The sequence below is a fragment of the Myotis yumanensis genome, unplaced genomic scaffold (genome assembly GCF_028538775.1).
Source record: "Myotis yumanensis isolate MYYU_CA2020_CCGP unplaced genomic scaffold, mMyoYum1.0.hap1 SCAF_13, whole genome shotgun sequence".
NCBI lineage: Eukaryota > Metazoa > Chordata > Mammalia > Chiroptera > Vespertilionidae > Myotis > Myotis yumanensis.
Window position 1 is genome coordinate 23,601,884 of NW_027223764.1, and position 24,225 is coordinate 23,626,108.

At 42.6% G+C, this 24,225-nt stretch overlaps 1 protein-coding gene across 1 annotated transcript in view; it reads left to right on the plus strand.

Annotated features, from left to right (window-relative positions):
- MYOF (myoferlin) overlaps positions 1–24,225 on the plus strand; it is a 142,702-nt gene that overhangs the window by 89,830 nt on the left and 28,647 nt on the right. The window contains 14 exon segments of the mRNA XM_070432690.1: positions 1,213–1,376; positions 3,923–3,992; positions 3,994–4,038; positions 5,836–5,941; positions 7,150–7,295; positions 9,310–9,483; positions 10,823–10,931; positions 11,976–12,053; positions 14,339–14,520; positions 14,615–14,773; positions 14,897–14,995; positions 16,103–16,264; positions 18,336–18,501; positions 21,043–21,119. Of these exon segments, the coding sequence (XP_070288791.1) occupies positions 1,213–1,376; positions 3,923–3,992; positions 3,994–4,038; positions 5,836–5,941; positions 7,150–7,295; positions 9,310–9,483; positions 10,823–10,931; positions 11,976–12,053; positions 14,339–14,520; positions 14,615–14,773; positions 14,897–14,995; positions 16,103–16,264; positions 18,336–18,501; positions 21,043–21,119 (1,737 nt within the window).

Consider the following 24,225-nt stretch of genomic DNA (forward strand, 5'->3'; position numbering starts at 1 on the left):
GAAACCAAAGGAGCTGTGCACATGCCCCCAAGTCTGACAGCCCCTGTGACAAGAGGTTCCCTATTTTCTTCCTCAAGTTCATCTCCTCTCAGGGCTCAGAGCCAATATCTGAGACAGGCACTATTGTGTCCTTGAACCCAATTTCCCCATCAGGCCCCTACTCAAGCTTCTTCCTTCCTCCTTTAGCCAAAAACTCCCTTATCACTTATGCCAATCATCTTCTCAATCAGCTCATCAGCAGACAAATGGAACTTTTTCGCTGGATCCAAACAGGGACACTCATTCTAGCAAATCTCAATCCTTTTATGATGGTTGACATAGTAAAGGGCAGATCATTATAGATTTATAAATTCTAATGTAGAAAGAAGTGCCCTGTAAACCAGAGTCTGCCATTGCCACTGAACTTGCTTCCAAAAAGGTCTTTGTCTACCCACCAGTGGGGATGAAGGCTCAGAATTTTTAGGCCCCATAAAGGCTGGGTGCTAAACAACTTTCATGTTTCAGACAAGTTCTTTGTGGATTGCCTGGGAAATGTAGCATCAGTTATAGTATTCTTTCTATGGGGAAATGTGCCCCAACTTCCAGACAGTAGGCTTGCCAATAAACTTAGAAGCCTGCATATTCATAAGCTGAGGACTTTTTATAGGTATCGAAAAGATTAGGTTCAGAGAACAATATGGAGCCATTCAAAATAATAATAGAAACAATTAGCATGATATACCATTCTTCACAAAGCACTTTCACAATTATTTGCACATTTGAACTTTATAAGAAATACTAGAGGCCCAGTGCACGAAATTCGTGCACGGGTAGGGTCCCTAGTGGCTGCCAGCTGCTGGCTGGGGCCTTCCTTCCCTGGCTCCTGGCTGCCGGCTGGGGCTTTTCTTCATTCCACACCACCCCCTGGTGGTCAGTGCACATCATAGCAAGCTATCGAACTCCCAGTCAGTCGAACTCCCAAGGGGACACTTTGCATATTAGGCTTTTATATATATAGATAGTATTAGATTGTCTCCGGTTTACATTTGGGAGCACTGAGTCTTAGATTTATTCTAAATTGCATAATCAGTAACAGCCCAAGTTTGGTCCATACCTTCTGAGCTTTTTCACTTTCTATTACTGTTTAGCTTAAGTCTTAGGCTTAAAAATTTATGGGCTGGTTCTATTTCTTGCTCTCTGATGGTGTTTCTCCATTTTTCCTTTTTTTAATAGTATGAAAATCAAGCTCTTATGTTTGGAAAATGGGGCACTTCTGGATTAGTGGGTCGCCATAAATTTTCTGATGTCACAGGAAAAATAAAACTCAAGAGGGAGTTCTTTCTGCCTCCAAAGGGCTGGGAATGGGAAGGAAACTGGACAGTTGATCCTGAAAGAAGGTAAGTTTTCCATTTTCTGAAAAAAATTATGTCAATGAAGCTTTTCCCTAGAAATTGGTAAAGGAATCTTCTCCACCATTTTTTTTTTTTTAACATTTATGTAACACCCAATGAGCAAGAATAAGTCTATAGAAACTCATAGAAACTTGAAAGATATCATTAGTGTCCCATACAAGGCAAACAAATGTAAGAAGACCTGGAGACTCACATTTATTGAGAACTTTTTTGTGTGAATGTGTCGAGCCATGTGCCAAGCACTGATATCATCTTACTGAATCTAGACTGCACCCCTACAAGATAGGTAGTGTCAAAATTTATCAAATATCAGATTTTTACCTTCTTGTAAGATTAGCAAAGTAACCTACCAGTTTCATGGATGCTGGTAGGTAGGAGACACAAGACTCCTGGTTCAGAGACAAAGGATTTTATTGTCCACAGCAATCGCAATGCCAGAATGTTAACATTTACTTTACTTCTCTGAACCCCAATTCCCACAGGGAGACAAGAAGACAGTCAGATGACACTTGCACATGCAATGGGTGATGTGGCAGGAGAGGAACCTTGAGTTTAGGGAACCCAAATATTTTATAATGGGTAACAAGCATGCTGGCTCTTTGCTCCATAAAGAAATATCCTCTCTATCTTCCAAATTTGTTTCCCATGTAAACATCCTTGAAAAGATAGTCGGTAACAAAAGTTAAGGGTCCTGTGTGCAGAAATGCAAAAGACACACAGATTTATGTCCCAGCAAATAATAGTATTAGCTCCACTTTACAGATGAGGAAACTGAAACCTAGAGAGAATAATTAACTTATCCAAAGGCACTCAGATTGTGAATGTTACGGGTCTAGTCTGGGCACTAAAACTGGCACTCAACTATTATGCTTGAGTATTTGTAAGAAACAAAGGAAACACTTAAAATGGGTGAATTGTATGGTATGTAAATTATATCTCAAAAGCTGTTATTATTATGCCCTAACTGATTTGGCTCAGGGGATAGATCGTCGGCCTGCGGACTGAAGGATCCCAGGTTCGATTCCGGTCAAGGGCATGTACCTTAGTTGCAGGCACATCCCCAGTAGGGGGTGTGCAGGAGCCAGCTGATTGATGTTTCTCTCTCATGGATGTTTCTAACTCTCTATCCCTCTCCCTTCCTCTCTGTAAAAAAACAATTAAATATATATTTTTTAAAGCTGTTATTAAAAAGGGAAAAAAAAAAAACACAAAAAAACAGCAGAGAGTAGCAACCATGTTTTCCCTGGAGTCTGGGGGAAACCAAAGCCTGGCTTATGTGTGTTGCCTGCAGCATCAGGACTGGAGGTCCCTCCTCTCCCACTTCATGATGGTGTGCTTGAGTGTGGAGGAACCAAGCTTGTGAGCTTGGATTTTAAGACTTCAAACTAGTTTTCGACCTCTGTCCACATTTGTTTCTTGTAATCACATAGGCATTAAGGAAGGAGGGAAATGGGTGTCCTGGGTCTGCTCAGTTAAGACCCCGTGTTTGCCCATGATTGCTTTTAACCCATGGCGGCTTACTTTGGCTGGAGTTGGGGTTGCTAGTAAGGAGAAGGGAAATGAGATTTGAATTGGACAGGAGGGAGAAAGGTTAGTGAGGACAGGGAAAGGCAGGGGGCATTGTGATTGAAAAAGCAGAAGGTAAAAGCCCTAAACTCAGGGCTGAATGGGACCTCACAGGCAGCTACCCGGTCTTCTGTTCTCCTTCTCTGGGGCCCAGAAAAGTGATGGATGAACCCAATTTATACAAATGGTTGGGACGCTGTGTTTTCTGACTTCTTTCCAGTGCCTGATTCTAGGGGAGAATACAGCAGGGAAAAGACATAGCACCGGTCAAGGAAAAAGAAACCTCACTTGAGTGAACACCTGGCAGAAGATTTAAGTGGAGGTTGGAGCCTCTGTACTTCCCTCTATGGATTGTCAACATAGTTTCACATCCAAGAGGAAAATTGGCATGGCAGAGAGTCAGTATAGGTTTCCCAGGTGCCCAAATGGAGGTTGGAGTCTTAAATGACCTGGTTTGGCTGCCGACCTAGGAACTATCCAGAAAACCTAAATTCCGTTTAAGACTGAGCAAGCCATTAGTAAGAATTTCCACGCTTGGCCCCACAAGACTGTTCCCACTCCATTTTTTAAAATAGGGTGAATGAGGAAGGAGGACTGCCTATTCTTTTGAACTGATAGCCAAGAGTTTTGCTGAGAAAAATCTGAACAGCCTGAAACTGAAACAGACATATGGAATCTGAGGTCCCTATAAGAGGCTGCCCCCAATCCTTTTCCCCAGTCCCCACCCTAATTACTGGTAGTCTGAGGAGTTCTCTGTAACTTAGGTCTCATTGTTCCAGCGGGCCCCTTTATCAAACGAATGTCAAAAGCTGTTAGCACAAAGAGGAGTTTGGAGGGGAGCACCCACAGGGCCAGAATGAGGAGGGAACTGGTGCCACCCAGGCTGTAGATGGTTCTGGACCATTGGAAAGAGTTGGGCTTGTCAGCTACCATTTCTCCCTTGGTAACACGAGCTTTGCCCATAGCTTGCTGACCGAGGCCGATGCAGGTCATACGGAGTTCACAGATGAAGTATATCAGAATGAGAGTCGCTACCCCCGGGGGCGAGTGGAAGCCGGCAGAAGACACCTACACTGATGCGGTGAGTGGCGTGCTCCCGAGATAGAGCCTTCCATGTTAGCTGTTTGGACCCATGGTCTGTGAATCCACTAACCACAGGCTTGGTTTCCCCTTCTCCTCTGCTCTGTCTCATGTTCTGAACAGCCTTGCATCCATAACAAGCCACACAAATGCACCTATAGTTATTTCCTGTAGAAAAGACGTTGGGCCTATTTAACTAGATGTTGGTATATGGTAAAGGCTGTGCAATTTTTAAAATTGTAAATGTTTATTTGGGTGTGTGTTTTTTTAATAGTTTTTAAAAGATTTACAAATTGAAGGCTCATGTTTTTAAATTATTCAAACAGCATAAAAGGAAATGAAAAGTAATTCTTCTTCATGATCCACATTTCACTCTCTGGAGATAACCATTCATAGTTTTCTGTTCATATACAAGTATATAACTTTTCTCCCCACCTAAATAGAATTGCATGCACAGTTCTACAACTTGTAATTTTTCACATAGCAATATATCTTGGACATCTTTTGATATCAATACATATAGGTCTGTTGTACATTTTTTCTTTGCCAGACCCAATGCTGTTATTATGAAGCTCTTTTTTTCTGTTTCTGTTAATATATATTAGCCTTTATTAGAGAAAAGATGGTTGTAAAAGTAGACTTGAAATATTTATGGACCCCCAAGAAAGAAAAGACATTTTCTCTTTAAAATCTAGGTTTGCTCTTATCAGATTTTGGAGTCTTGATTTTGGAATCTTTAATACGTGTTTTATTACAAGTTAAAGAAATGAGTTGCAGTAGATCTGCACAATCCGACCAGAATCACCTTGCTCTAATGAGCTTTTGAAAAAATGCCTGCAGTGTTTTGGTATATGCACCCAGTATAATTTAATTGACGTTCTTTTTATGGACATATAGGAGTTTGTTCAAGTCTTGGCATTTATAAGTGATGTGACAGTAAATGTTCTTAGACATAGTTTGTTATTCACTTGTGAAAGTTGATCTATAGGGGACATCCCTAGATGGGCTTGGTTAAGGTTTTGATGCACATAAAGTTTTGATAAATATTGCCAGACTGCTTTCAAAGAGGTTGTATAAATTTATATTTCCAGCAGCAGTGTATTAGAGGGCTGTTTTCTAAACACTCTCCATCCACTTTAACATCTTTGACCATACTTGAAAAACTGGTATCCTGTTGCTATATTAATTTTCACATCCTTAATTTAAAGTAAAGCTGAGTATTTCTCCATATGTTTATGCCCCCCCCTTTACTTCCTTTTACTATGAGCTCCCCCCCCCCATAACACTCCATCACTTTTTGTGCAGAACTGAAGTCAATATTTAAAATAAACTTTCTTCAATCATACATGATTATTATCTACAACCTCCAGCACCATTACCCCATACTTGAAGACATGTGTTTTTCATGCTTTACCCATTTCTGATGGGTTCTTTCCAATATAGCCCCTCGTAAAAAGAGTCACACTGTTTCATAATATTAAATTGAACCATATGAAACTGCTGATATTTCACCATTTTGACCTGCAAAAACAATTTCCCATGGTTCTACCTAACATATTCCCTAATGGTGGAAACACAGGTTGTTCTCTTTTTAAACTAATTTTTGTATAGTAATTGTGTCTAAATAAAGATTAGAGATTTTTCTGAGTAAGATTCATGTCTAAGCTGCTATCTCAGTTACCATGTGAATACCATAGTTAAGGGTGAGGAATCATATCTCATGTTTGCATCTTAGATCACATTATGGCTTAGTTGTAAGTCTTCATGTTTTTGCCTTTTTTTTTTTTTTTTTTTAAAGAACGGTGACAAAGCGGCATCACCCAGTGAGCTCACATGCCCTCCAGGTTGGAAGTGGGAAGACGATGCATGGGTATATGACATAAATCGTGCAGTGGATGAGAAAGGTAACATTTTATTTCATTTTTTTTATTTTCATTTTTTAAATTTTTTATTACAGTTGACAATAGTTTCAGGTGTACAAGATAGTGATTAGACATTTATATACCTTATGAAATGATCACCCCGATAAGCCTAGTAGAGAAAGGTAAGATGTGAGTTTATTTTCTGACCAGGGGCTCTGCAGCCCGGCCCTGGTTAGCCAGAGTCAAGTTTCCTTTGGAGTGAGGGGTTTTACCCCTGCTGGTTTGTCTGTGACAACCAGGTCATGTGGTTTTACTTGTGACTGTTCAGATGCCAAATCTGAAGGACAAGCTAGTGCTTGGACAGGTGCAGGGTGGGGGATTGTCAAGAATAAAAATGTGAGGTAAGGGGGCCAGGTGGCTGGACTTTGGGATGCCAGAGGTCCATAATGAGATATTTTCTCTATTCTAACCACACCCCATTCCCTCCCTGGAGACTATAAATTACCTTCAAAGTCCTATTCAACAATAATGCAGATTACTGACGTAGCCTCTGCTAATGGTATGTATCCTTTTCTATGAACAGTTTAAATGAAACTATAACATTTAGAATTATCAAAAGAGAAAACCCTGATTTTTTTTCTTGTAAGATGGAGTAGTACACAGAAACACCTAGCTTTCAAATAGATTTCCAGTTCTTTGCTGATCCTGACACATGCATGGGCCTTGTAATATTAGTTAACATTAACTGAGCACAACCTACGTGCTGAGTACGGCCCTAGTGCTTTGCATGCATTATATTGATGAGTTCTTTTTTAAAATTGGGTGTTTTACCATGATATTGGAGAAATTAGGCCATAGGCAGGTTTGCTAACTTGGAAGAAACTTTTTTTAATTCACGGCTGGCATGTGGGTATGCTGGGATTTGAACTCAAGCTGTGTGACCGCACAGACCGCATACTTTTAACCACCATCTACTTCTGCCTCTTCTTCTGTGTTTTATTCTTAGATACATTCAATTACCATGAATGAATGGAGCTTAAAAAAAAAAGTGGAGGGGAACCCCATGGCCACCAAGGAAGAAGGAGCCAGGGGGATAATGCCATATTCAGTTTGAAAGGAGCAGTGGCATTCAGTCGCGATGGTAGAGAATATTTAGGGGCAGAGAGAGTGACTGAATGTTTCCTGGAAGTTTATTTGGCCATCTGGCAAGTGTATCTCCTTTGGATAACCATTCACACTCTCTGTTCTAGGCTGGGAGTATGGAATTACTATTCCTCCTGATAATAAGCCCAAATCCTGGGTAGCAGCAGAGAAAATGTATCATACTCATAGACGACGGAGGCTGGTCCGAAAACGCAAGAAAGATTCAACACAATCCACTGCCAGTACTGCAAAGGTAAGAGGGGCAATGGGATGGATCTGGGCCCGGCTCTGCCTTCCAGACCACACAGAAGTCCACTTAGCTATTGCTACAGAAGCCATTTGCCACTCAAGGGCCTACTACCTTGCCCCAGGGTTCTCAGTGTGCTCCTCACCCGGATTGGTCAACAACAGCATCACCCAGGAATTTGTTAGAAATGCCATGCTAATTTAGGAACTCTGAGGGTGGAGCCTAGCAACAAGGTGATTCTGAGGCAGGCTAAATATTGAATGTAATTGAATGTATCTAAGAATAAAGCACAGTACAAGAGGCAGAAGTAGATGGTGGTTAAAAGCAAACCACTCAAGAGGTAGTACCAGAAACAGAAATTATTTGGTAGCTTAATGGAATAGTGGCAATAGCTCAGGACTTGGAATAAGAGGCATAAGGATTCAAATCCTGACTTCATTTTGTTTCTCATCTGCAAAATGGGTATCACATCATGCTGCAAATTAGGGAATGGTAGGGCTTAAATGGAATAATAATAAATGAAGTGGAACAATAATACTAATAACAGTAATAAGCAGCACATTTTGTATGTCTTTTATAATGCTAGAGACTAAACATGCATTATCTGCCATCCACAAGGTTAACATTTTATCCCCATTTTACAGAGATTAAATAGACTTGCTCTAGGTCACATGTCTAGTAACCAATACAACTGGTGTTTGAACCCAAACTAGGCTAATTCCTAACAGGAACTCTTTATATCCCACAAAGTTCCTGACTCACACAGTAGGTCTGATGAATGAAGTTACTTTTTATTAGATGGTGAGCTTCTTAGGCACAAAGATGAATCCGTAGTCATCTTTGTGTCCTTCTTGCCAGCTCAGGAACTTGTTCCTAATAAATGATGGGATAAATTGAATGAGCTGATCAATGAATATTTGTTTGATTATCCCTATCCTAATGGGGTGAGGAATTTCTAGAGGCATTTGACGTCCTCCTTCCCTGTGAGAACACCAAGGTGATGTGGAAAGAACACTGAGCCACCCGTCAGAGGACTGGAAACTTGGCCCCGTTCTGCCAGGGTCTTTTAGAGACTTTGATCATGTTCCCTAATCTGCCTCACTCCTAGCTACATGAACTATTTCAGTGCTACTGTTAACACGACTAGAGGGCCAATTACAAGATTGTGCTTGACCTGGATTTTCTGTTCATTCAAAGTTGAAAAAATAGCCCCTACATGATATTAACCCACATGGAGTTCTTATTTCTACAATCCAATGTTACGCAGTAGTAGTCTACACTTATTAAATCTAGTCAGACTTTTAAGATATTTACATAAAATTCCCACCACTAAAATGTTTCTGCCTTTCTCATCATTGCTTCCTCAGCTCTTGCCACAGTTCCTGTCACATCTAGGCACTCATATTTGTTGAGGGAATTGAATCGAATATTGAAAACTGAGATCATTTATATGTAAATAATTTTAAGATAAAAAGTACTATACTCAGTTATTAATTATTACAGGAGTAACATACCCTGATAGTCATGTAATTATTAGTTGTGGCAACTATTAGCTTAAACAAGATATTTAAACCCTGAGGAGGATGGTATCATTTATCCTCCATATATAAAATGGAGATAATAATGGTTTCCAACTATGTCACAATAGCAGTGTTTTCTTATGAGCTAATGAAGTGAGGACAAAGAAAGCAACTTGAGAACGAGTCCATTTGCTTTACCCACCCACCCACAAAGTCTGAGTAAGTTGCCTCTCCTGATAGTACAGCCACCACCTTGGTAACATCTCATTCCATGGGAACTGTCTGGTTACCTCTATATCCCCATAGCCTATCAGCTCTGCAAGGGCAGACAGCCCGTCTGTTTTGTTGTTTCTTGTGTGCCTGGCTCCTAGCACAGTGCTTTGCACAGAGAGGATTTCCAACACAGATTTATTGATTGACCAAATAGTTTGCTTCATCAATATAAGGATGATGGTCATGATCATGATGAACAGCGTTAAAACTTTTTACTCCTGTTTTAGGCCATGGAAGAATTTGAAGACCAGGAGGGCTGGGAATATGCTTCTTTAATTGGCTGGAAATTTCACTGGAAACACCGTAGTTCAGATACCTTTCGCCGCAGACGCTGGAGGAGAAAAATGGCTCCTTCAGAAACACATGGTGCAGCTGCCATCTTTAAACTTGAAGGTGCCCTTGTAAGTAATAAGTAGCCAAACCTCAAATAACATTGGTCGAGGAAGAATAGATGAGTGTTGGAGACAACACCATGATTTCCCAGAGGTTCCTCCAGGACTGCAGGACTGCATATAATGTGGGAGAAAGCTCCACATCCTATGTGCTCAGTCATTTCTGTAGAATGAGTGCACCATTAACACCTGTTTACACACCTATTTAATGTCGTTTCACCTAACATTTCCAAATACATCTGTTCCCAAACCCTTGTTGCAGGTACATCTATTAACACCCAAGGCACAAGGTCTTGGATCATAGCTTGTAAACTACAACTGTTCAACAAACTGAGAGTGTTAAATATACAGATATGGGGGAGGAGGGTGGGAGGACAGAAGGATGGCTGACAGAATTAGAGAATAATTCATATGGAAGCACAATAAAGAAGGCAGATAGAGTGTCAGACTGCGGACTGAAGGGTCCTGGGTTTGATTCTGGTCAAGGGCACATGCCCAGGTTGTGGGCTTGATCCCAAATAGGGGGCATGCAGGAGGCAGCCGATCAGAATTCTCTCTAATCATTGATGTTTCTATTTCTCTCTCCCTCTCCCTTCCTCTCTGAAATCAATAAAAATACAGTAAAAAAAAAAAAGAAAGAAAAAGAAGAAGAAGGCAGCGAGGGAAAAAGCAGAAAGATGGAAGGAGTGATTAGTAAAATGGTGGTGGTTGATCTGAAACAATGTGGTGATCTGATCAGGAACAGCCTTTCCTTACGTTTCTGCGCACTGACCAGCCGTGTTCCTCTTCCGATGCTCTTCCCCTTCCTCCTCGCATCCTTTTAATCCCCTTATTTACCCTTTACCCTTTTTCTTTTCTCTTTTTCTTTCAGTGGCAGGGTGTGATAAGCCTGGACTTGAGGTAGAAGGTCTAGCTTCACCTTCCTGCTCTATCACTTTTCAGCTAAGTGACTGTTGCTTACTGTCCTGGGCTGTATTCATCTCTAAAAATAATGTGATTGGCCCTAACCGGTTTAGCTCAGTGGATAGAGCATTGGCCTGCGGACTCAAGGGTCCCAGGTTTGATTCTGGTCAAGGGCATGTACCTTGGTTGCGGGCACATCCCCACTAGGGGGTGTGCAGGAGGCAGCTGATCGATGTTTCTCTCTCATTGGTGTTTCTGACTCTCTGTCCCTCTCTCTTCTTCTCTGTAAAAAAATCAATAAAATATATTTAAATAAATAAATAAATAAGTATAAAAATAACGTGATTGGATGAGAAAACTCTCTTTTAACAACCACCATTCCATTTGTTGGTAATTCTTGCCTCCCCAGTTGTAGGCATGGCTCATTGATTTTCTGCCTCCTTAGGGCGCAGACACAACTGAGGACGGAGATGAAAAAAGTGCAGAAAAGCAGAAGCACAGCGCCACCACTGTGTTCGGGGCCAACACTCCCATTGTTTCCTGTATTTTTGACAGTAAGTCTATAGCATGTATTCATGCATCTGATTGTATGATTTTATCTCAAGAAGGCTCTTCAAATCACCAAATATAATAAAAATGTACTTTCATTTTCATCACTTGAGGAAGAGGATTTTTTAAATGCAGCTTTAAAATCATACTTGGCGTAGAAAGTGGTCACATCACTCATTTTAACATACTCTGTTCAACATACTCTGTACTCATCCTGTCTATTAACTCCCCCCTCCCCAAAATGATTATAATGAGAGAAAAAATATTCAAACAGTTAAGTAAAGGTTGGTTTCCATGATAACCTTCAGGAATTTTAGAATGAGGCAGACCTACTTTGTAATAATAATAATAATAATATCAAATCGTTATATAAGTCTTAGCAGGTACCAGGCACTGTACATATGTGAGGGGCTATTATTGTCCCCATTTTACAGGTGAGCAAGCTGAGGTGCAGAAAGATTAAAGAACTTGACTGAGGTCTTAACAGCTTGTAAGCAATAGAGTCCAGATTTGAGCTCATGTAGTGTAGAATCTGTGCAGTGAACCACAGTGCTCTACTACCCTCAAATTATGAGCGTGTGGGGAGGTGTGACGGTGGGGGGGCATGTTGAGTGGGGTGGGGATGTATATGTATTAATATAAATAAGGATAAAGAATATAAAGATTTTGAAATATCAAAGAAACTTTGAACAAACAACTGTTTCCTAGATCTGGTGCCGAACTAGAATAGGAAGTCCTCTTTCCGCAATGCCTGGAGACCCAGTTTCCTCTCAAAGGTCGTGATGACAAGCAGTGCCCTAAATCCAGGCAGTCGACACCAGGAGTCATGAATGGTCTCCTGATGGACACACTTGCATTGAGCTTCCTGTGGTTTTTGAATGTTTCCGTGTACAGGAAACAGAAGTGCTTTATATGTGTTCATTACTTGGCAGAAGTAGATATGGGTGACCCATTGATCTGAAACATGTTATTATCTGCAAATATTCCTGGAAAATAGTAGTTTGCGATATGATGCTTCTTGTAAGTAACCTCCATCCTGTTCTTTTTAGGAGTCTACATGTACCATCTGCGCTGCTATATCTACCAAGCCAGGAACCTCATGGCTTTAGACAAGGATAGCTTTTCAGGTAAAGGGAAAACCCTCCCTCTCACACCTCATTACATAGCAGGCTAGCTCGATTCTACTTCTCCCCAGGTGAATGCTTCCAGTTATTTCTAACAACAGCAAAAAGCATTTCCATATTGACACTAGTTTGAAGTGCATGAAGTAAATTGCTCAGTCATGGATCAATAAGCACTGAGTTCAATGGTGATCACTGTTACTGATGCTGGAGATACACAGAACATACCTGGCCTTTTCATACTAATAATCATTCATTGATTAAGTAATGAAAAGCACCAAGAAGAAAAGCAGTTTCTTTTCTCTGTACACATAGCTGCATACATATACCCTGGACGCTTGGGTTGATTGTAAATTAAGATCATAAATATACATAAAGACCATATATAGAAATATATATATGGTTCTCTCAACTTAGCAAAAAGATCACAAATTTGCCTATTTACCTACAGCATAGGCTTGAAGCAGTTTGGAGTCCATCCAGACCTCCTTTGCTGCCTACTCCCTAAATCCCCAGCACCGTAAAATAAACCATGAAGCTTCACACTGACAGCTCAGCTAGTTTGTCACCTTTGGACTGGTTCTAAGGAGAAGGCTGTGGGTGAGGGAGGGGGAAAGGTCAGGGGTCCTGCCATCCGGGGGTTTGTGCTGTTGAATTCCACTTCAGAACCTGAAGGCCGGCAGAGCTTGCCTGGGCCTTCTGTGGAAACAGCTCTTAAAGCAGGGGCCTGACACTCTGGCAGCTCACATCAATGTGAGGTGTTCCCCAAGCATATATGAATGATTTCCTTTTCTTACAAATTAGAGCACATTCAAAGTTATCCCCATAATACACATCTCCGAAATGGCTTTTGAAGACATCTTCAAATATTCGCCAGCAGGGGGCACTCAATCATTGAAAGTCAAAGTTAGAATCCTATCAAAATTCTCAGCTGAAGTTGCATAAAACTCAAAGCACATTCCTTGCAGTTTGAGATATAAGATATATCGCTGGAGCAAAATCAAAGAGTCCCATCCATATGATGCTACAATGCTAAAAACCAAGTACTCTTTTGGCTTATGTAAAACAGCTTTAGTTTAGAGATTAGGTTATGCTTAGATAGGTCTGTTCTATGCAATTGCAAAAAATTTTTGTGAAATTATTTAGCATGGAGAGGAAATGGATTTTTTCTTATCTTTTTTCATCTTTATTGAGGTGTAATTGAAAAAGCTATACTTAAAATGTACAATTCGATATGCGTATACATTGTGAAAGGATTCCCACAATTGAGTTGGCATGTCCATCACCTTTTGTGTGTCTGTGTGTATGAGAACACTTGAGTTGTACTCTCTTAGTAAATTTCAATTATACAATGCAGTGTTATCAACTACTAGAAGCCCAATGCACGAAATTCGTGCACTGAGGGGGGGGGCGTTCCCTCAACCCAGCCTGCACCCTCTCACTATCCAGGACCCCTGCAGGATCGGGCCTAAACTGGCAGTCAGACATCCCTCTTGCAATCTGGGACTGCTGGCTCCTAACCACTCGCCTGCCTGCCTGATCTTCCCTAATTGCCTGATCGCCCCTAACCACTCTGCCTGCCTGATCGCCCCTAACTGCCTCCACCTTGGCCCTGCCACCGTGGCTTCATCCGGAAGGTCGTCTGGAAGGACATCTAGAAGGTTGTTTGGCTGTCTGGTCTAATTAGCATATTACGCTTTTATTATTATAGATAGTCACCATGTTATACATGAGATCCTCAGACCTTATTCATCTCATAACTGAAATTTGTACCCTTTTACTAATATCTCCCACTTCCCCCTCCAGCCAACCCCTGGCAACCACCATTCTTCTCTCTTTTTTTCCATGAGTTTGACTTTTGGGGGGAGATTTCACATATAAGTGATACCATGTAATATCTTTCTGTCTCTGGCTTACTTTACTTAGCATAATGCCCTCGAGGTCCATCCATATTGTCACAAATGGCAGGATTTACTGTTTATTAAAAGCTGAATTATATTCCATCGTATATGTATATGTATCCATATCTATAAATATCCCACATTTCTTTATCCCTTCATCCACAGGTTGCCTTTTCATTTTGCGGATGGTTTTCTTTGCTGTGCAGAAGCTTTTTAGTTTAATGTAATCCCAGTTGTTTATTTTTGCTTTTGTTGCCTTTGCTTTGGTGTCAAATTTTTTTTAAAAAAATCATTGCCAAGCCAATGTCAAGGAGCTATGTTTACTTCTAGGAGTTTTATGATTTTAGACATTCTCCATGACCCCACTGTTACTCTCTTTTTCCATTTTAGACCCATATGCTCATGTCTCTTTCCTCCATCGAAGTAAAACCACGGAGATCATCCACTCTACTCTGAATCCCACATGGGACCAAACCATTATATTTGATGAAATTGAAATCTATGGGGAACCCCAAACAGTCCTACAGAACCCACCCAAAGTTGTCATAGAACTTTTTGACAATGATCAAGTGGTAGGTAATTTAGAATTTCTAAGATAGCTTTGGGGATTGATGGAGATGTGTAGGGATGTTGTTTGGGGAATTAAAGGATTGTTTGTTTCTCTAGGGCAAAGATGAATTTTTGGGACGAAGCATGTGCTCTCCTCTGGTGAAACTAAGCTCAGAAATGGACATCATGCCCAAACTTCTCTGGTACCCAGTAATGAATGGAGACAAGACTTGTGGGGACGTCCTTGTAACTGCAGAGCTGATTCTGAGACACAGGGTACTTGCTGAGTCCTCGCTCATATATGCTTTCAGAGTAGCTGCTTAAAATTCTGTTAACGACTCCATGCACTGTTTACTTGAACTCACAGTTGGCATTGACATTCGCATCTTTGTTTCACAGGATGGCTCCAACCTTCCCATTCTTCCCTCACAAAGGGCACCAAATCTATACATGGTCCCCCAGGGGATCCGGCCTGTGGTTCAGCTCACTGCTATTGAGGTATGCTCTCTCTGTGATTTGTGATCAAATCAAATGAATATGGCTATAGAACTGGAATCTTTCATATAGGAAATGGGATCTTGCTGTCTCCAATTTATTATAGAACTAGAGGCCTGATGCACAAAATTCGTGCAAGAGTAGGCCTTCCTTCCCCCGGCTGCCGGCACTGACTTCCCTCTGGCACCTGGGACCTGGGCTTCCCTCGCAGCCCTGGCTTTGTCCAGAAGGACATCTGGTCTAATTAGCATATTATGCTTTTATTATTATAGATTTGCCTCAAATTTTGAAATATTCATGGAAATGGAAGGCTTGTCAGAGAAACAGGAACAGGTCAATTTTAGCATTACTGAGGGACTTTAGAGTTCTCATTTACTATGAGTCAATAGATTTCTGAGTTTCCCATGTCAACTAAAGAACTGGGAGAGAGAAAACAGACTCAAAACAGCAAGCCTGTGTGTACAGAGAGAGAGAGGAAGGGACCCCAGAGGGAGGCGGAGATGGAGAGTGGGAAAGGAGTAATGGAAATGGTGAGATGTCAGACAATGGAGCAGATACAGGCCAATGGAGCCAAGCGAGTAGCTCGATGGACAGGGTCTGGCCTACTCCAGGGGCCTTGTTAGTCAAGCAGCAGCTACTTTGGGATTTCTGTTCTCAGGCTGTCTTGCTCTTGTTCCCAAAGACCGAGGCAGATGGCTTTAAGCAACACCTGTCATTTTTAAATGCTTGCATGTCAGACACTGTTAAGAAGTTTACACTTGATCCTCAAAATAACCCTAGGAGAGATAAAACTATCAGTCCTGTTTATAGATGAGACACAGAGTGGTTAACCAACTTGCCAGAGTTCACATCCTGTTCTATGGCACAGCCAGGATTTGATTCCTGCACTCAGCTGCTCTGCTATTTCAGCAGCTCAGGCAGGAGGAGTGGCAGGCCCACCTCCGTTGCATGACCTGCAGGCTTTCTAGGATAATGTTCTCAGAGATTTTTAGCAAATCTGCACAAGTCACCCTTAAAGAATTGACTGGGTATCAAGAAAGAATTTTTTCTTTTGAATATTATTTTTAATATGCTGGGTTGTCTTCCCTTCTCTTTACATTGTTTTCTTAGATTCTAGCTTGGGGCTTAAGAAATATGAAGAGCTACCAGATGGCTTCTGTCACATCCCCCAGTCTCATTGTGGAGTGTGGAGGGGAGAGGGTAGAGTCTGTGGTCATCAAAAACCTTAAGAAGACACCCAACTTTCCGGGTTCTGTTCTCTTCATGAAAGTGGTACAGTATCAAGACTGTAATCGTTCATGTGTGCTGAGTAGCTGGATTTTGTTTGAAATACAAAATATATTGACATCTCCATCTACACGTAGTTTATATATTTCCAAAGTCTGACAGCAAATAGAAAAACTGCGTTGGAGTCACTGGGCAGTGCCTTTTCCCCCTTACACTCTTACACTGCCGTGATGGCTTCTTAAAGTTTCAATCAACCCCAATGAGACAGAACTATCTATGAGCAATACTAATGTATTTCTCCAGTAGACTTGCCCTCTATTCCACTGTGACAGGCCCTTGCTCAATGCCCTGAGGGCAGAAAGTTAACCCTCCTTGTGGCGCTGCTGGTGCACAGGGACCAGAACCTCCACATAGGGACTGGCTGACTGGGGAAGAGTAGTCACGGAGGAACTCACATGGGGTAATGGGGCCACATCCTGACAGCCTGGGCCTGGGCCCCACCTCCAGGCACCCCTGTGATGACATCTACTTTGTTGAGTCGAAGTTACCCTCTGGTTATTAGAAATGTGGCAGCGTCAGCTCTGGTTCACAGTCCTCCATCATAGACACAGAATAGTTTGGAAGAAGATGAGGTCACTCAGTCTTTCCACAATCCTTAACTTTCTAAAAGAGAAGAATCTTCCTGTTTTACTCTACTATACAAAAAGAGATAAAATTAAAGGCACTTCAGTTTGATGGGGTAGGAGGTCCAGAACCTTCCTGTTCCTTTCCCCAGCCCACTCATTTGGTGTCTCCAGCATACCCGCCCTTGAACTCTAGGGTCCTGTGGATTAAGTTCCCCTTTTATAGACGAGGAGGCTGAGGCTGAGAGAGGGGAAATGTCTTACCCACGTCCTGCAATGAGTGGCAGGACTACAGCAGCAGCCACAGCTCCGTGCTAGCTGCATGCACACTCCCTGCATCTAGTCTTTACACCAATCCTGTAGAGAGCAGGCGTTTTCCCTCCTCTTACACTCACTCTGGGGGAAACAGAGGTTAGGTGACTCACACCTAACAAGTGGGTGGCTAGAGTTTGGACTTAGGTCCCTCCAACACCAAAGCCCATGTTCTTCCCCTACATGGTGTAGATCAGGGGTCCTCAAACTACGGCCCGCAGGCCACATGCAAATACAAATATTGTATTTGTTCCTGTTTTGTTTTTTTACTTCAAAATAAGATATGTGCAGTGTGCATAGGAATTTGTTCAGTTTTTTTTTAAACTATAGTCCGGCCCTCCAACGGTCTGAGGGACAGTGAACTGGCCCCCTGTTTAAAAAGTTTGAGGACCCCTGGTGTAGATGGACAACCACCTGGGTGCTCCAAGCCAGAATCCTGGAGTGATCGCTGCCAGGCCACTCCGCCCATCCGTGTCCACTCCCCAGCCCCGCCCTACCCTCCACCCCAAATTCTAGTCTGGAATCTAGTCCTGGTCGGCAAAGTGAGGGAAGCTACTCAGTTGAACCCGGCTTCTTCCATCCCTGTGCAAGCCCAGAGGTGGAAATCCACCTGAGACCAGCAATGATTCCCCAATCAAACAGTGTCACCAAGGCCACCAAATTCCACATGGGGGAACCGAGAGGTGTCAAGGAAAAATGAGCATCCCGTTTTGGCACTGAACTCCCAGGGCTAAAAGGTTCCCAAGCCACAGTTATTTCCTTTGAAGGTTCCGTTTTAGTGTGGGCATTTTTAAATTCCAACTAAATGCTAACTCCACATCCTGTCACAGAGCAGAGCCAGGTACTAAGGTACTATTCTAGGCACTTCACATGTGTTAACTCAACAACCCTACTGTTATTGAGAAGATAATTGGGGCAGAGAAACTTCCCTGAGGTCATGCGGCTCCTAGTGGCAGAGCCAGGATTCTGTCCGTCCCAGGTGGTCTGGCTCAGAGTCCATGCCTTCAAGCGTGTGCTGCTCGCCTCGCGTGTCAGTTACTGAGCTACTTAACTGCGAGTCCCCTGGGCTGTGCCAAATGGACAAAAAGATCCTGGGTTGGTCCTTTGGGAGGTGTTTATTGGCAAAGATGCTCTTGTCAGGTCTTGTAGAGAGAAGTGACGCTTACCTCTGTGACCCCCAGTTCTTGCCCAAAGAGGAACTGTACATGCCTCCGCTGGTGATCAAGGTCATCGATCACAGGCAATTTGGACGGAAGCCCATTGTGGGCCAGTGCACCATCGACCACCTGGACCGCTTTCGCTGTGACCCGTATGCAGGGAAGGAAGATATTGTGCCACACCTCAAAGGTAAAGTGAAGTCTATAAATAGCACTTGGGACTTTCCATGCATGATCTGACTTAATCTTTGCAAACCTTCTCGAGGTAAGTGTTCATCGTCCAGATTTGCAGATGAGGAAACAGTTTGAGTTAGAGTGAGCTGTGTAACCTTTCCAAGATAATATAGCCAGTATGTGGCAGAGCTAGACGTGAATCCTGGCCTCGTTTTGGGGGGACCCAGTGCTCAAGCTGTCACCTTCAGGGGCATCCTGCTCTGGAATGAACAGAAGACTTCTTTGTCAGAAATGTTGAGTGCTGCGTGAGCTTTTTCTCTAGTCCAGAGGGGAAGATAGACAAGGAAGTGGGTGATTGCAGTCTGGTGTGATCAATATTTTTTTTAAGTATATATTTTTATTGATTTCAGAGAGGAAGGAAGAGGGAGAAAGAGAGAGAGAAACATCAACGACGAGAGAGAATCACTGATCAGCTGCCTCCTGCACACCCCACACTGGGGATCGAGCCCACGACCCAGGCATATGCCCTGATTGGATATCGAGCCGAGACCAGCTGGTTCATAGGTTAACGCTCAACCACTGATCCATGCTGGCTGGGCCTGGCGGGGTCAATATTTTGATGGCAAAATACAAGGCCCTCCTCTCTACGCCTCATGTGCACACTTGGAGGGGATTTTTCTTTTAAATTGCCTTTGACCTGTTGTTCCACCTCATTAATGCATCCCAGCATTGCTGAGATGTACTTTGAAGGGTATTATTCATTGTTATCCATCAAGAAAAAAATAACACCTGCTGAGTTTAAATGACTTACCTTAGGTCACATAATTAATAAGTAAATGATAGAGTGGGCATGATACTTACCTTAGAGTTTCATAATAAATAGTTAATGAATAGCATTTTGCTATTGTCCATTCAATAATGACTTGTTTTTACCTTACCAATTGCCAGGGACTGTGTTGGGCCTGGGGACTGGGTTGCCTCAGTGAACGAACTCCCAGGGCCCCTGGCCTCAGGAGATTAGAGCCCACAGAGATCTGGCACTCATTCAGCTGGTCACTGGTATCCTCAGGCCTGAAGCAGATGTCTTCCGTTTCAGCAGCTGGGCCGCTAACCAGCTCTATTTAATCTTCCATAAGGTTTGGTATGGACATTACAGAGCCTCTGAAACTCATCTGTTCTGTGGGCCTGAGCATCCTGCAGCCCTGATTCAGAGAGGAGGAAAGAATAAAACCCACAGTCACCCTTGAGCAAAACCCTACATGTGTTTATCCATAAATTTCCCAGGCAAAGCATTTTGTGCTGAATTGACAGTGCCTAAAATAGCAACATATTTATAACAAAAAGGATTAAACTGCAAGCATTGTTTTATCTGAGGTTAGTTAATGGAGAGAAACCATTTCCCTAGCGTTTTTTCCAACTGCTTTCATGAAAGAAAGTTCTTTGATGCAAATATATGAAATCGTTACAAATGCTGCCTACTTGCTCTGGCCCAAGTCACTTGAATGGACCTATTTGTGTCTGTTGCTCAGGGACAGGCTGGGCCTGAGGCAGAGGTCTCCAGGTAGTGATTCTATGTGATGAATATAGATTGTGGCCAGTGCTTCAAAGAGCCCCAAAGAGGAAAATCCTTGATCTTTATAATGGGGACACTGGTACATATTTTACAGTATTGTTGAGGGATTAAATGAGATCCTACATGTGCAGAGCTTAGCCCACTGCCTGGCACATGGTAGGTACCTAGAAAATGTGTCTTCCCGCCACGCCTTAATGTCCTATCTGTCAGTTGCCCAGTGGGTTATGCAGAGAGTTCTTTTGGCTTGGCAGAGTTGGCTCTGTGTGGGTTCTGGTCTCCTGTTGAATGTTTGACTGCTTGATGCTTCTTCCATAAAGGGTAAACTTACCTCTCACCCTCACCCTCCCCTTCACCCTCACCCTCACGCTCACCCTAGGCTGAAGCTTTGGCACGCCTTTAGCTGAACCAACCTAGTGAGCCCGGGGGCTGCCCCTGAGTCCTTGCTGTAACCCCAAAATCCAGAGCCACAAATAGTCTGGAAATTACATAAAGTCAGGGCATGTGCCATTTCCCTATGCTTATATTACAACAACCAGGGCTGACTGAGCCACTGAAATGTGCAGCTCTTCACCCTGCTTAGCTTTTCTGTGTCTTAGAACAGATTCTACGAAAAAGAGGCTCCCTTAGATGTAGGTTTCCCCAACCCTCCCCCCGACTTCTGCATCCTCTAAAGAAAGACATGTATTGCCATAATTCTTTTTTGAGCACTTGCTGGGTATAGGCACTGGGCTAACTGTCTAAGGCAAAAAAATAAAAATAAAAATGGGCCGTATAGTCCCCTGAAAATGTCTAAAATCTTATCATATTTTGGGAAAAGTGATGAATTGTCGGGTTATTTTCTATATTGGAGTGTGCTCCTCTCCATTCAGTAGTCTCATCCAGGAGGAAACTCTACCATCCACTCTGTGGCTGTTAAACTTGAACTTGAAGTAGACTCATCACTGTATTTTCGTAAGCATCTTAGATTATGAAATTGTCTTGCAGCCTCCTTTATGTCTACCCCACCCTGCCGGGACGTCATTATTGAAATAGAAGACACCAAACCATTACTGGCTTCGAAGGTAGGCTTCAGAACTGGCCATTGAATAACGTCAGTTTTATCTTCCAGGTATCTAAGCATTGGTGAATTTAGTCAAACAAGCACTCAATGCAATTAAAATAATAACGATCAACTTTCCAAGGTAAAGAATCTGAATCTTGCACTCATCAAAAGTTATAGTGATGCTTTGTGGATTAATGTCCTCTACCCTCAGTCACCCCAGATACTTAAAATATCCCCAGGCCCCACCCTCCAAGAGGAACCTAGACATCAGTATATTTTATTGTATTGTATTTTTTAAATATTTTCATTGATTTCAGAGAGGAAGGGAAAAGGAGAGAGACAGAAACATCAATGATGAGAAAGAATCATCAATCAGCTGCCTCCTACACACCCCCTACTGGGTATCGAGGCCGCAACCCGGGCATGTGCCCTGAATGGAATCGAACTGTGACCTCATAGGTTGATGCTCAACCACTGAGCAACACCGGCTGGGCAAGACATCAGTATATTTTAAAATCTCCCCAAGTGATTCTAATTTGCAGGCAGGTCCGAGAACCATTGGTGTGGGCAGTCTGAGGGATATCATTTGCTAGCAAAAGAAATTTCAAGTGCAAATTTATAGCATTACCACATTGGGAAGATGGATGCATGTAGCATACCAATTTTTTCCCTACATGAAGCAGAAGGGTCATGGATTTTTAATGGCCCTATTTGTCAGTGTATGGGATATCCCCGATTCTTATATTCACTGTGGTTTTGAAGTCAAAGAAATTGATGGAAATGCTCACTCAGGATCCTATTTTAAAACCATTCAGCCAATTGTATGAGTAGGGTGGGGGGAAGTGGTGGAAGGTCTTGGCCCACAAAAAAGAAAACATCAAATATCTCCCTGTTTCTGTTGGCATGTAGGATGGGCTTTCACAGCATGTTTTAAGGTGCAAACTGGCCAAAAAATGCACATGATTGCATTTTAATGTGTTATGTCCATAAACAGTGCCTTAAAAAAAGGCCACTTCCTTCCCACTGCATTAAACTCACCAATTGGACCGTGTTAAATGTGGTCTCCACAGCCAGCACTCCAATGTAGCAGGGTGTTAGGTTCTATTCCCTGAGATTCCTCCACCATCGCAGATGACAGTATCCAATCTGCAAAACTATTGGGCTCCCTTTGTAAACTACCCCAAACATTCCCCATAAAACAGTAGTAGCCTAGGGAGAAGTTAAGTATGATACACTTAAGATCCTTTATGAACATTTTTACGACACTCTGGAAAAAAAGGAGTTTAAGATCCTGCTCTATAATCTGCTTCCAGCCTTTTTACCTCCCATCGTCAATCAGTTCTTATTTGTGCCCACTGTGTACTCAGTAGGCCTAGGTATGGGGGTGGGAGGGTCAAGAAGAAGAAGAAGAAAGCCAATCTGTGCCACTATTCTCATTCGTTTCTTAAAAATAGTTAACAGATGACTGGGTTACTGTAGCAACACACTATGAAAGTTCAGTTTACATCATAGCGTTTAAATGACAACCTAGCCTTTGGGGGATGGTAGCAGCAGTCATCGGTGGGTACTATCCCACTGTGTTGTAAGTGCCTTTGATCAGCTTGCTTTCCTAACACCCAGTTGAGGTTCCCTGTGTTGATAAGAAAGACTGGTTGGAATCTCCTCTAAAAAACTACCTCTACTGGTTCATCAGGGAAGGCCGTGCATATCTATGCAGTCTGATGAGTAAAGTTGAGCTTTGGAAGAGCCAGTAATAAGCTTGCTGATGTTCTCCATGACATGTACATGTAGCCTTGTACATGCATACATGTAATATACATGCATGCATGATAGGCATGACTTACATGTACATGCGATGAGCGTGTAATGTAACATCTACCACTAACCCAATTCAAGCCTTTTATATGGGTCAATCAAGGGGGTGGGTCAAAACTAACTGTGCCCTTGACGGGAGCTGGAGGCTGTGGCTCTGGGTGACAGTCTCGCCCTCACAGAGACCCAAACCCTCTGATTGACTGTAGGAGCTCTGAACCAATGGGCTCAGCACTATCACAAGAAAAGTGAGAAGTAAGTCTTCAGGGCAAATTGGTAAGTGCTAGCCAGATAACATGGATGTTGCTACGTGGCATCTCAACAATTGCCTTCCAATTCCAGTGCTTAAGCAGTATGTCAACAGCACTCGGCAAAATGGTTTCTCCAACGACAGTGCATGTATGTATGATAAGAAAATGCATGAGGCTGCCTGGGGCTGCGGGGGCTCCGTCTAAAGTCCTGAATTCTTCTTTCGGATTCTTTCTATTAGTAGATTTTGGAGTGAAAGGCGATCTTTAAGCAAATGCAATTGTCCTAAGCCAAAGGGGAGAACCTTCTGTTTGGATGTGATAAAGCAAGTGGTTTGCTTCAGTTCCTTTTCCATATGAACTGATGAGCAAGCGGCATGAATAAATTCTCCCACATTAACCCTACATTTTAAAATCAGCAGCTTGTTTTGAATAATGCCTTTTCAATCATGAACTGTTCTCTTCTTTGAAATGATTTCGAGAAGCAAAAAATATAAGTGAATAAACAAACTCTAAAAAATCTGAATTCACCAACTGTTCAGAAAGTGAACGCACTTTTGGCATAAAAATCTCCCTCCAAAATCTCAATTCGGCTGCGATAATTTAACCTTTAATCCCGCTTTGGTTTGAATCTAATAGAAAGAAGTGTTACCTCTGTCTACCTGCCTCTCTGCCTCTCTTGGCAATTCTGTGTGCTGAGCCAAGTCAGCCGGAAGAAGCCCTGTGGCCACCCACGCAGCAGCTGCAGGGAGCGCCTGTTGGGAGGGGCTGCTCTCTCCTCGCATTAGAGATGAACTTGAAGTTAGGATTTCAGAGAGAGGGTCTGGGTAAGAATCCTTCCAACTGCCCCCAAGGGCAAGCTGCAGCAGGTGCCAAGAGAAAACTGAAGCCCCAACATCCTAGCTCCCTGTTCTCTCATCTCCTGGATGTGCTCCGAGGTCAGGGTTGGGTTCTCCATGCAGAAACTCAAAAGGAAGGATTGGGCCCATGAGAAACTTGACATTTAGAGTAATTTTGACAAATGAATATGTATTTGGTGCTATAATATAGGTGCGGGGGAAAACC